At 40.0% G+C, this 14,276-nt stretch overlaps 3 protein-coding genes across 8 annotated transcripts in view; 2 read left to right on the forward strand and 1 right to left on the reverse strand.

Annotated features, from left to right (window-relative positions):
- The window catches only part of LOC135249382 (oocyte zinc finger protein XlCOF6-like), a 156,255-nt gene that overhangs the window by 99,146 nt on the left and 42,833 nt on the right, over window positions 1–14,276 (forward strand). The gene's annotated exons all lie outside the window — the stretch shown is intronic.
- Window positions 1–14,276, forward strand: part of LOC135249394 (zinc finger protein 257-like) — a 97,760-nt gene that overhangs the window by 78,607 nt on the left and 4,877 nt on the right. The window contains exon 1 of one of the 4 annotated variants that reach the window (XM_064325001.1): window positions 11,126–11,641. The exons of 1 other annotated variant lie outside the window; for it this stretch is intronic. The gene's annotated coding sequence lies outside the window, so the exon portion shown is untranslated. Of the gene's footprint in view, window positions 1–11,125; window positions 11,642–11,687; window positions 11,842–14,276 lie in introns of those variants that run through there. 2 more of the 4 variants (XM_064324998.1, XM_064325000.1) reach the window with 2 other exon arrangements.
- LOC135249375 (zinc finger protein 271-like) overlaps window positions 1–14,276 on the reverse strand; it is a 70,627-nt gene that overhangs the window by 5,802 nt on the left and 50,549 nt on the right. The window contains exons 1-2 of one of the 2 annotated variants that reach the window (XM_064324944.1): window positions 7,971–8,111; window positions 1,865–5,545 (exon numbers count right to left, since the gene is read on the reverse strand). In XM_064324944.1, the coding sequence (XP_064181014.1) occupies window positions 3,059–5,512 (2,454 nt within the window). In that variant the 5' untranslated portion in view covers window positions 5,513–5,545; window positions 7,971–8,111 and the 3' untranslated portion in view covers window positions 1,865–3,058. Of the gene's footprint in view, window positions 5,546–7,970; window positions 8,112–14,276 lie in introns of those variants that run through there. The other variant, XM_064324945.1, reaches the window with a different exon arrangement.

Raw genomic sequence — 14,276 nt, forward strand, 5'->3', positions numbered from 1 at the left:
TTTGTGATGCCCACTTCCTTTCCGGTCTTCCTCACACCTTTTCTGCCATATCGCCATTCCTTTCTTCTTAATAACTGCTTTTCCTTCTCCTCTTCCAAGTGGTACTGGCGCAGTAATTTCCTTTTGTAAGGCCCTTTTTGCTAGTTTGTCTGCACACTCATTCCCTTTCAACTCCTCATGGGCTGGTACCCAACAGAACTGCACATCTACACCACCTATGTGAAGTCATAGCAAACTAAGGTAAAATTCAATTAGTAAGTCTTCTCTGACAGATTTTGTTGACTGTATGCTTTTCATGATGGCTGTTGAGTCTGTGCATATCACCACCCTATCTGGTCTGACCTCTTCAACCCATTATAACCCAATAATGGCTGCCACTATCTCTGCTGTATATACTGATAACTGATCAGACAGTCTTTTGGAGATAGATATTTTGAACTCAGGGATATATACACCAATTCCCATCTGTATATATTTTCAGATAACTGTGATAACTATTCCTCAGATATAACCCATGCCAAAGAAAAGTCATTATTCATCCTCTCAAAAAGCTTTTAATAACAAACTTTTAGTAGCACGCAGTCTGGCACTGTCTTCCATTGCTTCCCCGACCCTCCCCTAAAACCCAGTATATGGCTGGACCTAACACACATGATCCGGCCGGCCAATGGTGTAACTTCATCACTCAGTCAGTCAGTCAGGCACAGACATTCACGTTTGTAGGGGTGGCCCCGCCGTTGCAGTCCAGCCAAAAATTTAATTGGATTTATGTGTTGAACAAGGCCCAGGAAGATGACCAAATTATTCAAAATTTAAAAAGATAGAATGGTCAGAAGACGTAGAATTAATAAACGCATAGAATTAATGAAGGTTTATGTCTCATCAATTTCAGCGAAACAATTGTTGCCAGGTACAGGAATAAAATGCATATCATATGACAAAATGAATTCATTTGGAAAATTTAAACTATGCACACAAGTGCAATTCACAGACAAATAATGACCACCATGTAATTACTATTCCAGAAAGGAATTATTGTCAAGATGGTGAACCACAATCCAGAACAGTCCCAGAAAATCCAAGAATGGGTGGCAAACCTAATAGTTTACAGGATTGCAATAAGATAGTACTGCAACTACAAAACGGAAATGCACCAAAAGGTCACTGCAAACAGTGGAAGAAAACTTTTACTTAAGGTTGCTGCTATAGCGATCTGTTTTGTCATTTAATCCTTTTTTGTAGCTATCTACCAAATAATCCAAAGTACCTGACAACTTTCCTAGCTAGCTGGCCATATGACTAAGCTACCAACCACATTTCCATAACTAGCTGCCATTTGTGCCAACTAGGTAGCCATAACGCCTAGCTAGCTGCTGAATCTGGGATGCTATGTGGTCTGGACCAATAAGGAACTTCTGTTATGTCAGAGTTAGAGAGAACATTGTGATATTCAGTCATAAATAAGAGCCTAATAAAGTGGCCAGGTACGTCAAATCATTGGGCTTAATATACAAGTAGAGGGGGGATGTTTGCACAGCAATGACAAGAAATACTACTGAAACTGCTAATTATATGTTCTTGGGGAAAGATATGTAGTGAGAACTAAATTGGATTTATTATTTAGTATTGATCCCTGGGGCACACTGCACATCAGCAGACCTGATGACGAATCAAACTCACCAAAGGGGACTCAGATTTTCTGTTAGACAGGTAAGAGGAAACTCAGTCCTGGACAGTTCCAGATATACCCACCCACAGCCTGAGCTAATCTAGAATAGAAATCATGAATAATTACATTCAATATAACGTAAATATAGGAGCTGGACAGAATCAAAATCAAAAGGAAAAACACGCTCACTGTAGCTAATGAAAAATGCTCCCATTTAATCATCAAAACATCCCCAAGCCTGTCATAAATACGGAATTTAATCCTCAAACACATAAACGTTACCGAAAATTGAAGTCTCATCAGACAGAGAACATACAGTATGTTGATCAGAGCTATTTTGACCAGGGAATGTGCAATGTCTGTCAGAGAGGCCATATAGACAGTGCAATTCATGTGCAATGTTGGAAAATAAAGAGTAATACAAACATCCTCGACTGATATGTCAGACAAAACATACTGTCAGGTCTAAAAAAATCAGCTTTAATTGACAAGCACAATTACAACCTTGACAGTAAAAGAACTGGAAAAGCCAGTAATTTTCAAAAAACATGCTTGCAATACACAAAACCATGTTTCTTTACACAGAATATCCTAACAGATTTGACATTGTTTTACATTCTTTTAAACAATTTACACTGCTGTCAATCTCATAATCACAAAATATCACGCTTCAGTCCACAAGGAATTACATTTTATATTTACATGGAATTAAAATTACATTTTCAAAAAACCGTCATAAACACTTGTTATGAAAGGAGCATCACAGTTTGTCCTAGTTATTGTGCTGTATTCTCAGATATCGGAAACATGATCAGCATGTCAGAAGTACATTACAATGCGCAACTACAAACCAGCCTTTTTCTCACTCCATGAACTCAAATGAAACACCCATCAAATAAGAATTTAGAAACCACAACAGGGTGGTTAATCAAAAAAAAAGTGAAGGCACATCTGTACTTCCCACAATGAGAATGTCAGGCTCTAAACTTGTATGAGTTACCTTCTGGCCATGAAAATTAGATTTTGTAATTTAACCACTAAGTACATTTGAAATACTTCCCACAGTGAGTAACTGTACTACTAGCATTAAGGCAATTTAATGCCGTGTGTTGGTAAAAACAGTTCCAACACTGAAAACATTAGTCCCACACGACACATGTGCATGGTTTTTCATTGGTGTGATGCATCTTGTGAAAACTAAATTCTTATTTTTTGGAAAAGCACTTCTCACTCAGAGAACATGTAAAGGACTTTTCATCTGAATGAATTCTCAGCTGGCTACTAAAAAGAATGTTGCACAATTAATAAAATTGCGTGGCTTTTCACCTCTATGAATTCCATGTTAGCACGTTAAATTGTGGAAAAGCACTCACCACAGTGTTGAGATGTTTAGGGCGTTTCCCTCAAATGAATTCCTAGGTGGCGTCTTAAATTACTCACTCGGGAAAAGCACTTCTCACAATGAATACATGTGTAGGGTTTTTCACCTGTATGAATTCTCAGGTGTACATTTAAATGAGATTTTGTAATAAAACTTTTCTCACATTGTGTACACTTGTATGGCTTCTCACCTGTATGAATACTCCTGTGGCAATTTAATTGATACATTGTTGACAAGCCCTGACCACAATGTGTACACTGGTAAGGCTTCTCACCCGTATGAATTCTCAAGTGTTTTTTTAAATCAGACTTTCCATTAAAACACTTCTCACACTGTGTACACTTGTATGGCTTCTCACCTGTATGTATTCTCACATGTGTATGTAAATTATATTCTGTAGTAAAACATTTCCCACAATGTGTGCACCTGTAAGGCATCTCACCCATGTGAATTCTCAGGTGGTTTCTTAAAGGACACATTTGGGAAAAGCACTTCTCACAATGAATACATTTGTAGGGCTTTTCACCTGTATGAATTCTCCAGTGGCAATTTAATAGATACTTTGTGGACAAGCACTTCCCACAATAAATACATTTGTAGGGCTTTTCACCTGTATGAATTTTCTGGTGGCTGTTTAAACGAGATATTTGGGAAAAGCACTTCCCACAATGAATACATTTGTAGGGTTTTTCACCTGTATGAATTCTCACATGTATATTTAAATCATATTTGGTAGTAAAACATCTCTTACACTGTGTACAACTGTGTGGCTTTTCACCAGTATGAATTCTCAGGTGGTTTCTTAAAAGACGCATTTGGGAAAAGCAGTTCTGACAATGAATACATTTGTAGGGCTTTTCACCAGTATGAATTCTCTGGTGTAGATTTAAATCAGATTTTGTACGAAAGCACTTTGCACATTGTATACACTTGTAGGGTTTTTCACCTGTATGAATTCTTACGTGTACATCTAAACTTGTTTTTGTATTAAATCGCTTATCACAGTGAGTACACCTGTTAGGCTTTTCACCTGTATGAATTCTCTGGTGTTCATTTAAATGAGATTTTCTATTAAAACACTTCCCACAATATGCACACTGGTAAGGCTTCTCACCTGTATGAATTCTCAGGTGGATACTCAAATCAGATATTCGGTAAAAACACTTCCCACAATGAATACACTTGTAAGGCTTCTCATCTCTGTGAATTGTCAGATGTCTATTCAAAACAGATTTGGCATAAAAACATTTCTCACACTGTGTACAATTGTATGGCTTTTCACCTGTATGAATTCTCTGGTGTATAGTTAAAACAGATTTGGTAGTAAAACACTTCTCACACTGTGTACAATTATATGGCTTCTCACCTGTATGAATTCTCAGGTGACAATTTAAATTAGATATTCGGGAAAAGCACTTCCCACAATGGATACACTTGTAAGGCTTCTCATCTCTGTGAATTGTCAGATGTCTATTCAAAACAGATTTGGCATAAAAACATTTCTCACACTGTGTACAATTGTATGGCTTTTCACCTGTATGAATTTTCAGATGTGCATTCAAAACAGATTTGGTAGAAAAACACTTCTCACACTGTGTACAACTGTAGGGCTTTTCACCTGTATGAATTCTCAGGTGTATATTTAAAGCAGATTTGGAAGTGAAACATTTCTCACACCATGTACAATTGTATGGCTTTCCACCAATATGAAATCCACCTTCATTTCTATGCACAGTCTTCTTTTGAAAGAGGCTTGGGTTTTTACTTGAATTAATTATGGGTTCAATTATCACATTAGTTGTCTGACGGTTTATATGTTTTCTTCTGGTGTTTGCACTTATCTGTATGATTCTGCTTAGATTATTTTCATTGTTTGTGTCACAGTCATGGTTTAAGTCCTCACATTGCGTCAGCAGATCATGAGCTTCTTCCTTTTTACAGTTTGGGTTTGGCTCTTCTGCATATTGCCACGGTCCAGTCTGGTCTTTGTGTTCAACACCAGTATTCATGAGATCACTCATTAAACGTTCACTGGATTCAATTTTAATAGTAACACGCTTAAAATCCTGCAAGTCCCCGGTGTGTTCTGGGTTATGAAATCCTCCATCATCAGTCTCCGTTTTGATTTGGTCAGGATGCAGATGGGTTACATATCCCAGCTCTGTACTGTCTAGGTTCTCGGTCTTAATAAAATTCCCAGTGTGGGTGGAGCCCAGATCAGTTTCTGTTTTAATCAGTGGTGTGTGTGTACGGTGTACATCACTGACCCCGCTGTGTGCTGTAACACACTCTGGCTCCATTGTGTTGAGTCCTGGTGCAGCACACTCCGTCTCTGACTCTGCCATGTGGACAGACTCCAGTCCACTGAGTTCCTCTTCTTTCTGTCTGATCCTGTGCTGCTCAGTGAGCTGTGGTAGTGTTGTCTCAGTGTCCTGTCTCAGACAGACTCCTGCCTGCATCATACTGCTGCTCAAAGGTGTCCAGAAGTGCAGCTCCTGGAGGAAAACAGGGAAGGGATTTAGCCAGACTAAAACAACGTAAATTCATAAAGGGGATGAATCAACAAATGAACATCAGGAAATTCTTCAGGTTGAGTTCTGTTCGTAGAAATAGGGGACATAAATGGAAAATAGAAAAAGGCTAATTCCGTACAGATATTAGAAATAATTTTTTTTCATTTAGAGAGTAGTCAAGTGGAATAGCCAACCAGGTCACGTAGTTGAGACAGAAACTGTGGATTTTCAAAACTGGGCTTAATATGGTGTTAGTTACTATGTAGTCTGAGGTAATCAGAGCACTAGATACAATTTAGTCAGGAAAATGGCGAGCATTGCTGGGCTGAATGGCCTGTACTCATTGTTACGTTACATCACATTACGTTTAGTGCTACTGCAGTAGTTGACACATTCTTTACACTCCACAGTCCTGCAGATATCGGACTGAGCACAGGAGGTGCTCTACCATTATGAGGTGGGCAAAACCCATCTTCTTCCCCTGGGTGATACCTGGGGCTCATTCCAATATCTAATTTTATGTGTCCTTGTCTCCTCGATTCCAGCCTGGCCCGGAAATCAATCGAGGTCCACCAACTTTAAAGAAATTCCAACCAGTTAAATGCTCCTTGAAGGAGCCAGAAGTGAGGAGCTAGGAGACTCCCAGAGGAAGCTTGAGGGAGGAAACATGAGTGCATCCTTTGCAGAAGTACTTATTTTTTGGAATGAGTGACGTATGAATGACCAACCTGCAGTTCACCCTCTCCCCATCGGCCACATCTGTAATTGACGTAGCTTCAAACTGACGCTTGACTGAACAATTTGCAAAATACAGGTTTCCTCAATTCCTGAAGCTATTCATGGCAAAACTTCTATCCCTAATCAGGTTTTTCCATTTGGTCTTTGAGCATTTTCCCACCACCAGGACATTGTCTGACAAATGAATTGGTGATACTAAAGCACAGCATTTCACACAATACCTTTCTTATGACTGAAAACATCACACATCAATTGGCATCAGTTTTACAACACGCATTTAAGCTGTAACCTTACCGAGCAGATATAAGCTGCCTAAAACTAAAATTTTACGGTACAGCGTTAAAATTATAGGCTTTCAGTGAGCACGCCAGAAGAAGTGAAACAGAATGTAAAATAAACTCAAACATATACAACAATGAAGTCATTCAATGAGCAAACAATATAGTTTATGTGTATAGTTAAAAAACCTATTTCTATTTATTTGATTTGTTTTTTTTAAATTTTACAAAATAAATGTTTTATTTTGGAATCTATCCACTGGGTGAGTTTATTCATCTTTTAGTCTTCCAGAAAAATTCCACATTTGATTGCTGCAAATGAAAATGTTTCAAGGTTGATACCTTTGAAAGGCATCCAGTTATCCACAAATCAGTTTTCACACACTAACTCTTCAACAGACTGTCGTCGCACTGAATGTCATTTTGTATTAATTTTTTTATTCTGTAGTGACATGTACCGATACTGGACGAAACCAGATTTATTTTTACAAGCTCTTCAAAAGGACACCATTTTACTTAAATACAGGGATTAGTCAAAGAGAAAATGGCAAATAAATAATATTTGTTTTGTGGAGTTCCAGATGGTATTATTTTCTCTATTCTGTAGTGATTATATGTACATTTTAGACTGGACAAAACCAGATTCATTTTCCCAATCATACTCCATGTTGTATACAACACCAGGATAAAAGTTGAGTGGATTTAACAAAGCAGTACAAATTGACATGCGTTTTACCAAAGGTAGGCCTGAATGTCCAGAAAACCTCTCCAAATGGCACCAAACTCCAAATTGGAATATTGTTTATAAGATACAAAAACGTATTTCTTGTTGTTTTTCAGAATAAATATGTTATGCATATTTAGGGAATGATAATCTCATGTGAGTCATGTCATGTGAGTTAGTAATTTCGTTACAAAGGTTCGCTTTATTTCAAGCTTTGAACCATATCTGTTGTGTATATTGGAGTCTTTAAGACGGGGGTATTCTTGCAAAAAAAACCCTAGATTCTAAACAGGGTTTAAGAGGATAATTCCGCTCCTAATTTCTGCTTGTACTTCCTTCATAATCTTCCTTCAATTAAAGTTTCATTGTTTTTCAACCATTGTTTTCAACACAGGTGATACCAAACCGGGATTTTTCCAGGATTTCCACATGCTTCATTGATTAATTTATTTAAGGACCACAAAAGTAGCGACATCTTACACATTTCGCAAACTGTAATCGTATTGCCCAACCCATAGAGAAGTAACGAAAATGAATTTTACAATCACGTTCATGTTTGCAGACTTGCCACACACTAGTGCAAACACTACGCGCTCTGTAGCAGAAGCTTGCTGGTAAAGAAAACCATCAGTTAAAGAATCAAAAGTGTGAGGGTGGGACAACTTACCCGTATTCGCTGGTGACTTCACTTTAAGTGCATAATTTGTTTAACTTGATGTAATTCTTGGCGACCAATGATCCCACGTGCGTGTTAACGCTGATTGAACCATAGAGCGTACAGCACCGTAACGTTCTTCTTCTTCTTCTTGTCAGTTTCCGGCAGTGTAGACGCCACCGTAAAGTTGGAGGCATATCCAGAGACTGTAAAAAATATGGACAAAGCTACTGTGACGTCACCCATTGCCTCTCCGTGGTTCTGTAAAACACGTTTTGAAGCTCAATGGCGGGCGCGGCCATGTTCTCGATTTGGAGCCAAAACCATAGAGTTAAGCGGTCTTGTGATTTTTACAATGTGATTGACAGTCCGGTGCGGAAAACCCCATCAACCTGAACGAACGATTGCAGAACGAACTTGAGGCTAGCTGACTGTCTGCCGTTGTTTTAAAAATATATGATCAAATGTTTACGGAGTTTAATTTCCATCCGTGACTGTACTGTGTCATGTAATCACGTTATATGTATGACATTAATAATACAATTATGTTCAGTTATCTTTTATGTTTCTCGGCAAAACGATTATGCTTAGCTAGCATATCAGCTTGCCAGTGAGCTAGGTAAGCTATCCGTGGTTAGCTCACGCATTAGCAATATGAACTACAGGGGAAGAACATCGACTGCACTGATGGTCAATCAGAGATGTGTAGACTACTGGTCATTTGACTAGGCTAATTTTCATATAACTGTCTGGTAGACCTGCTGTTAACCGAGCAAGTAATCGTCATAGGTTTTCGCCACAGTCAGTTAATGAGCCAGTAACTGCTACTACTCTGCAAAGAGCCTGGGGGTGGTCCTGGATGACCAGCTGGACCTCAAGGAGCACATCAAGGCAACATCACGGTCCTGCAGATTCCTCCTATACAACATCAGGAGGATTCGACCATACCTGACGACGCACTCCACCCAGCTGCTCGTCCAGGCTACGGTGACCTCTCGCCTTGATTACTGCAACTCTCTCCTTGCAAACCTGCCAGCTTGTGCCATACAGCCACTACAGATGATTCAGAATGCCGCTGCCCGACTCATCTACAACCTCCCCAAATTCTCCCACGTCACTCCTCTGCTGCGATCACTTCACTGGCTACCGGTCGCTGCCAGGATCCGATTCAAAGCCCTGACCCTTGCCTACACTGCCGCCAACAGGACAGCCCCCTACTTGCAGGACATGACTCAATTCTATGTGCCTGCTCGACCACTCCGCTCTGCGGCAGCAGGGCGTCTTGCAACCCCTCCCACCCGCCCAAAGGGATCACAGAGCTTCTCCACCCTAGCTCCCCAGTGGTGGAACGAACTCCCCATCCCTCTCCGAACCTCCCCCTCACTATCCATCTTCTGCCGTGGCCTGAAGACTCATCTCTTCAGACTATACCTAGAATAACCACCACCACGCTGTGTATATATATATATATAAAAAAAAATAAATAAAAAAAAACCTTTTTCCTGTCACTTGTTACATGTTGCCCCATCCCTGCACTTCTTGGTAAATTGTATTTGTCCTAATACTCTAGCTTATTCTTCTGCCTAGTTTGGCTTTGCAGATGTTAGACCAGGATAGTGTTCTTTGTTCTCGGCTAGAAATAGCTTTACAAAATAAGTAATTGTACCTTACTGAACCCGTGTTCAGCAGTTGTCTACGATCATGAAAATGCACTTTTTGTACGTCGCTTTGGATAAAAGCATCTGCTAAATGAATGTAATGTAATGTAATGTAACGTACTCCATCGCCGTTTGAGGTGTTCACTAGCTGGGTGACGCTAGCTGACCGATCGTTCGCAAGTCACTTTTTCCCGAATAAAAATGAACACTGTCAGCGGTGATTAACAAATCTACCAAGTATTTTCATAACTGATCTACATGCGTGTAAATATGACAACGCACTTTGAAGAGCACGTTTTCCACCTGTTGCATAAAGACAAAAATAATGTACATTGAATTTCTAATTATTATTATTTTCTTGCTAGCTTCTAGCTTTGTCACATTCGTGCAGCCTAGCCCAGGTAGACATTTACGGAATGTACACGACTGACAAGCCGTCAGACACGTTTGACAGATGGAATATTTGCCGGTTAGGGTTAGCTAGCTAGTCAAATGGCTTGGTAGCCGAAGTTGCGAACTGTTTTAGCATAGGCTACTGGACTACCACATATAGCAAATAAGCGTTAGCTAATTACGCTTTCTGCCGACTAATTATTTGGTTAAGTGGGCTAAAGGAAATAGTAAAAATGACTCGGCTACCGCAAAACTTCAGAGGAGGATTATTTTATGGTCGTCTAGTGCAGCTGTAAATAGCACACGCTATAATGAAACCACTACAAAACGGGATGCCTGCATTTTCTGACTTCGCACAGGTGGACCGTGGTCGGAGCCGCAATGTCAAGGCCAAGAGACGCCACCTCCCGCCCCAGTGACCACAGATTGTAGCCCCTACTGTAGTTCAGTCCTCCGCAGTAATCCGGAAGTGACGCAAGCTGTACCTCATTGGTCCAGAACAAATATTGGCACTGTGCCCAAATGACGCAATAAATCATGAAATCGACCCATGGACAGTCATAAGACGAATAAAATACACATATTATGACTATTTGTTCTTGTGAGAAAAAATTATTGACTTTGTATTTTGATCGCATTTGTACCGTAGACTTAGATGGAAACCGGATATGAAAACACCTATACTGGAGCCATCCGTAGTGGCGCTAGTGAGCAACCAGGAACTACAACACCAGGAAATGAGCTTCAAAAACGAAGTATGGTTTTGGCCGCTTGGTTTTTATACTGAAACTCAGTCCACACACTATTTTGGAAGATCGAGTCTTATTGTAGCAACCTTTCAGCCTGCCCTAGTCATTGACATCAGGACATTGCTATTTTCAATGGGCGAGATGAAAGGTCGATCTTATCACTTCCTGATCCGCCTCTCATACAGTGCACAGTGGGAACACACTACATTGCGCAGGCGCCGAGTGTCCGGTTTGTCACGTAAAAGATGTCCTCCTTGTAGTAGCGCCGCAAAATTAGCTGGTTTACAGCATTGAAGTTAGAATGCGAGGTTAGATTCACAAATCATCCTAGGCTTTTAAATGTATGAAATTATTCCTCATATTCTCAAAATAACTCTCTTTCATATGTAGTGTGGATGTTAGTGTCCCACTTCGCTGTCATAGACTATTTTAAGATCGCTCCAGTCCTCTTCTTCACTTCATGGTCATGGACTGCTTCAGCCCTGTTCCTTCCCTGCCCATGCCTTGACACTATCTGCACCTCCAGATCCATCATCCAGCTCCTCTTAACTGCACTACTCTGAAATGTACCATTTGGTTTATTCCTGTTAGATTTCACCTCAGTTAACCAGCTTAACCCATTTTATTTGTCTGGTACTTTACACCAGGCTGGCCAGTGGGGGATGGGCTCCCCCTCTATAGCAAGGTTATCCTCTAAATTTCTTCCCATTGGGAAGTTTTTTTCTCGGCATCGTTGGAGGGTTTTCTCCCCACTGGGAGTTTTTTTTTACCTTATGTGCTTACTATTTGGGGGGTTCAGGCCTGATGTCTGTTTGCTCTTTTTGCTCTCTCTTGCCTAACAACCTTATCTGACCACGCTTAATCTGCGCCACACTCCAGCACAGTAAGTGGCGGTAATGTACCTTCCATGCAGTGTTTAAACTACCATAGAAGAAGCTCGTTCCGGAAACTGCACTGGAAAATGCAGGTTCTACAAAACTCCGAGTGCGTATACGCTCAATGGATCGTTCGCCTCCGAGAGCGGTACCGAGTTATATCCAATTAAATTAATTAATTTTAAGTAATCCATAATTGACAGAATCGGTAAGTTTGTTTTCACCAATAATCTTGATGCTTTAACGGTTCTGTTAATTTTTTTCTCCAGCAAGTTTCAAATCGGGCTACTTTCCTTCCTGTAGTGTTTACTTACGATCTCGCGTTACTCCCTAGGCTTCATTGCCTGGCCCCAGTTGCATTTTCCAGTTCATATATAGGTACTACAATAAGAACTTGTGGCTAGAGTACGGTTAAGTTCTAGAAACGCGTGAAATAATCTCCGTCTCTTCGCAACATGCTGCACCGTGGTTTGTCTTGCAAATATGATGCATTTAGAGATGATGTTAAAGGAGTACCATGGTGGTTGAACGTGACACTTCCCAGTTGTCTTCAGGCAACAACAAAACAAATGTACATAATTTTTTTATTCTTCAGTCATTTCAATGTACTTTAAAACGTATTTTTCTAAGCCTAAATTTCCCACTATAAAAATTCACCCGAACCGTCTGGGCGTGGTAATGAGAACTGTCAGTTAGCTATGATTGACAGACCGTTCCCCGTTACCATTGCTACCCCCATGATACGCGCTCTCTTTGGGAGACTGAATTTTCACAAGCTAGCTAGCTTAGTAGTATATCAAGTATCGATAGATAGCTAAGGTAAGGACGTTGACTTGTATCCAGTTACAATTTTTGCTATCTAGCTAGCCAAGTTAAGATAAAAGCACAACTATAACGTCCTCATAAAAGCGAACTAGCAAGCTAACGTTATCGATAACATTGCCTTATGAAAGCAAACCTCCTAGCTAGCTAACGTTAGCTAGCTAGCTAAATGAATATAACCAGAAATAATCTAAAGGAACTCTAATTTAAGTGAACCTAACGTTAGTCAAATATTTGCATTGTCTGAACAGCAGGACGGTGTGTCCTGTCAGATTTCTTTACGGGGCGTGGAAATAGGAGTGGTTACTGTATTCGTGACGTAGAAAAATGACAACTTTCTCAACCGGTTGAAAATGGGACGATGAATTTAAAACGCATATTTCTCCAAAAATACAGAACGGACATATTTAATACTTTGCTCATTGTGTTTCTTCAATGCCTCTTGTGCAAATAGCACATAAAACAGAGAAAGTGTGAAAATCACCATGGTACTCCTTTAAGACTGTGTAGGGGTGAACACTAGGGATGGTAATTCTCAATTATTTCACAAATCGACGGATCGCATAATGTTAAGTGTTCTTGATTCCTAAATCGATCCATATTATGGATCATCAAACACCAGTAGCCTACCCAAGTTTGTCCATCATAATAATGTCTTAGTGCTTACTTTGTGTCAATAAACACAGTCATGGTCCGATAAGACAAATAATTTTATTTTCAACTAACAATTGTTGCACGCACACAAAACCGAAATTCAGTACGGCTGTGCTGAATACTCAATTCTGACAGGCTGGTACATGTGTATTGTACAGAGACTGTGTAAAAATAGGTATTGTAACGCTATGGCTAGGAACGTGGACCGTGGGACTGAGGGTGAAGGGTTGGTGGGGAAGTAAATGTGTTGTGCTGGGGATTTATGAGGGAAATGTCGCTGTAAAGGTAGTGGCCATTTTTATGTGGGAGGGTTTCTTTGAGATTGGGGACTGTGTTGCAGGGGGGAAGTTTTAAGGGACGAACCAGGGTTTTTGGAGGGAGGGGCTACGTAATTATGCGACGGCGGATGTTATTGACGTGAGTCTGCCGTGGTAAAACTACAATGTTCCGAAGATAAACTACTAGAAGCGCATCTTAGATACTTCGCCCCGTGCGTTCTTACCGTGTTGTTTCATGCAGGCGGTATAAACATGGACAACCCGGTGAAAAATATTACTTCATTACCAAAGTTGGAATTGAAATAAAAAGGTATATAGGCTACCTGTCACAAAAGTGAAACGAAATGGTTGTCACATTGAGAATGATTGCTCACGCTCACCGTCCTGTCCACTCATATTTATCGACATGAATCCCAATTAGTATGATTGTATGAAAGTAATTCATTAAATTTAATGCAAGATAGGCATAACATGTTAGGCCTACAAATTTACTACTGACATAGTATTCATATATTTCAAACATGTTGAATTAAAAACATAAACTGGCTAAAAACGTCTCATCTCTTTTTCTTGAAAGACAGACTTAGTGTTATGGTTAATATGCTGATTATGATCTGATTATAAGCCTATGCATATAATATCTTAAGGACACCACACAACTCAGTCATGTTGATCGTTTGGTGCTTCGATCGAATGGTGCTTCGCTTTAAATGTTGCTGCCGTAAGGAATTGTGGGACGGCATCATCTCATTTCCTTTCGTAAAGGACGGTCCAGTGTTCCCTATGCTAAAGGAGATAAGATAGGAAGCACTGAAGCACCTATCCTTAGCATCTAGAGAATTCGAACAACTCTTATCATGGCTGTCACTTATAACAGATAGTTCCGGGT

This window comes from Anguilla rostrata, chromosome 2 (assembly GCF_018555375.3).
Source record: "Anguilla rostrata isolate EN2019 chromosome 2, ASM1855537v3, whole genome shotgun sequence".
Lineage (NCBI taxonomy): Eukaryota > Metazoa > Chordata > Actinopteri > Anguilliformes > Anguillidae > Anguilla > Anguilla rostrata.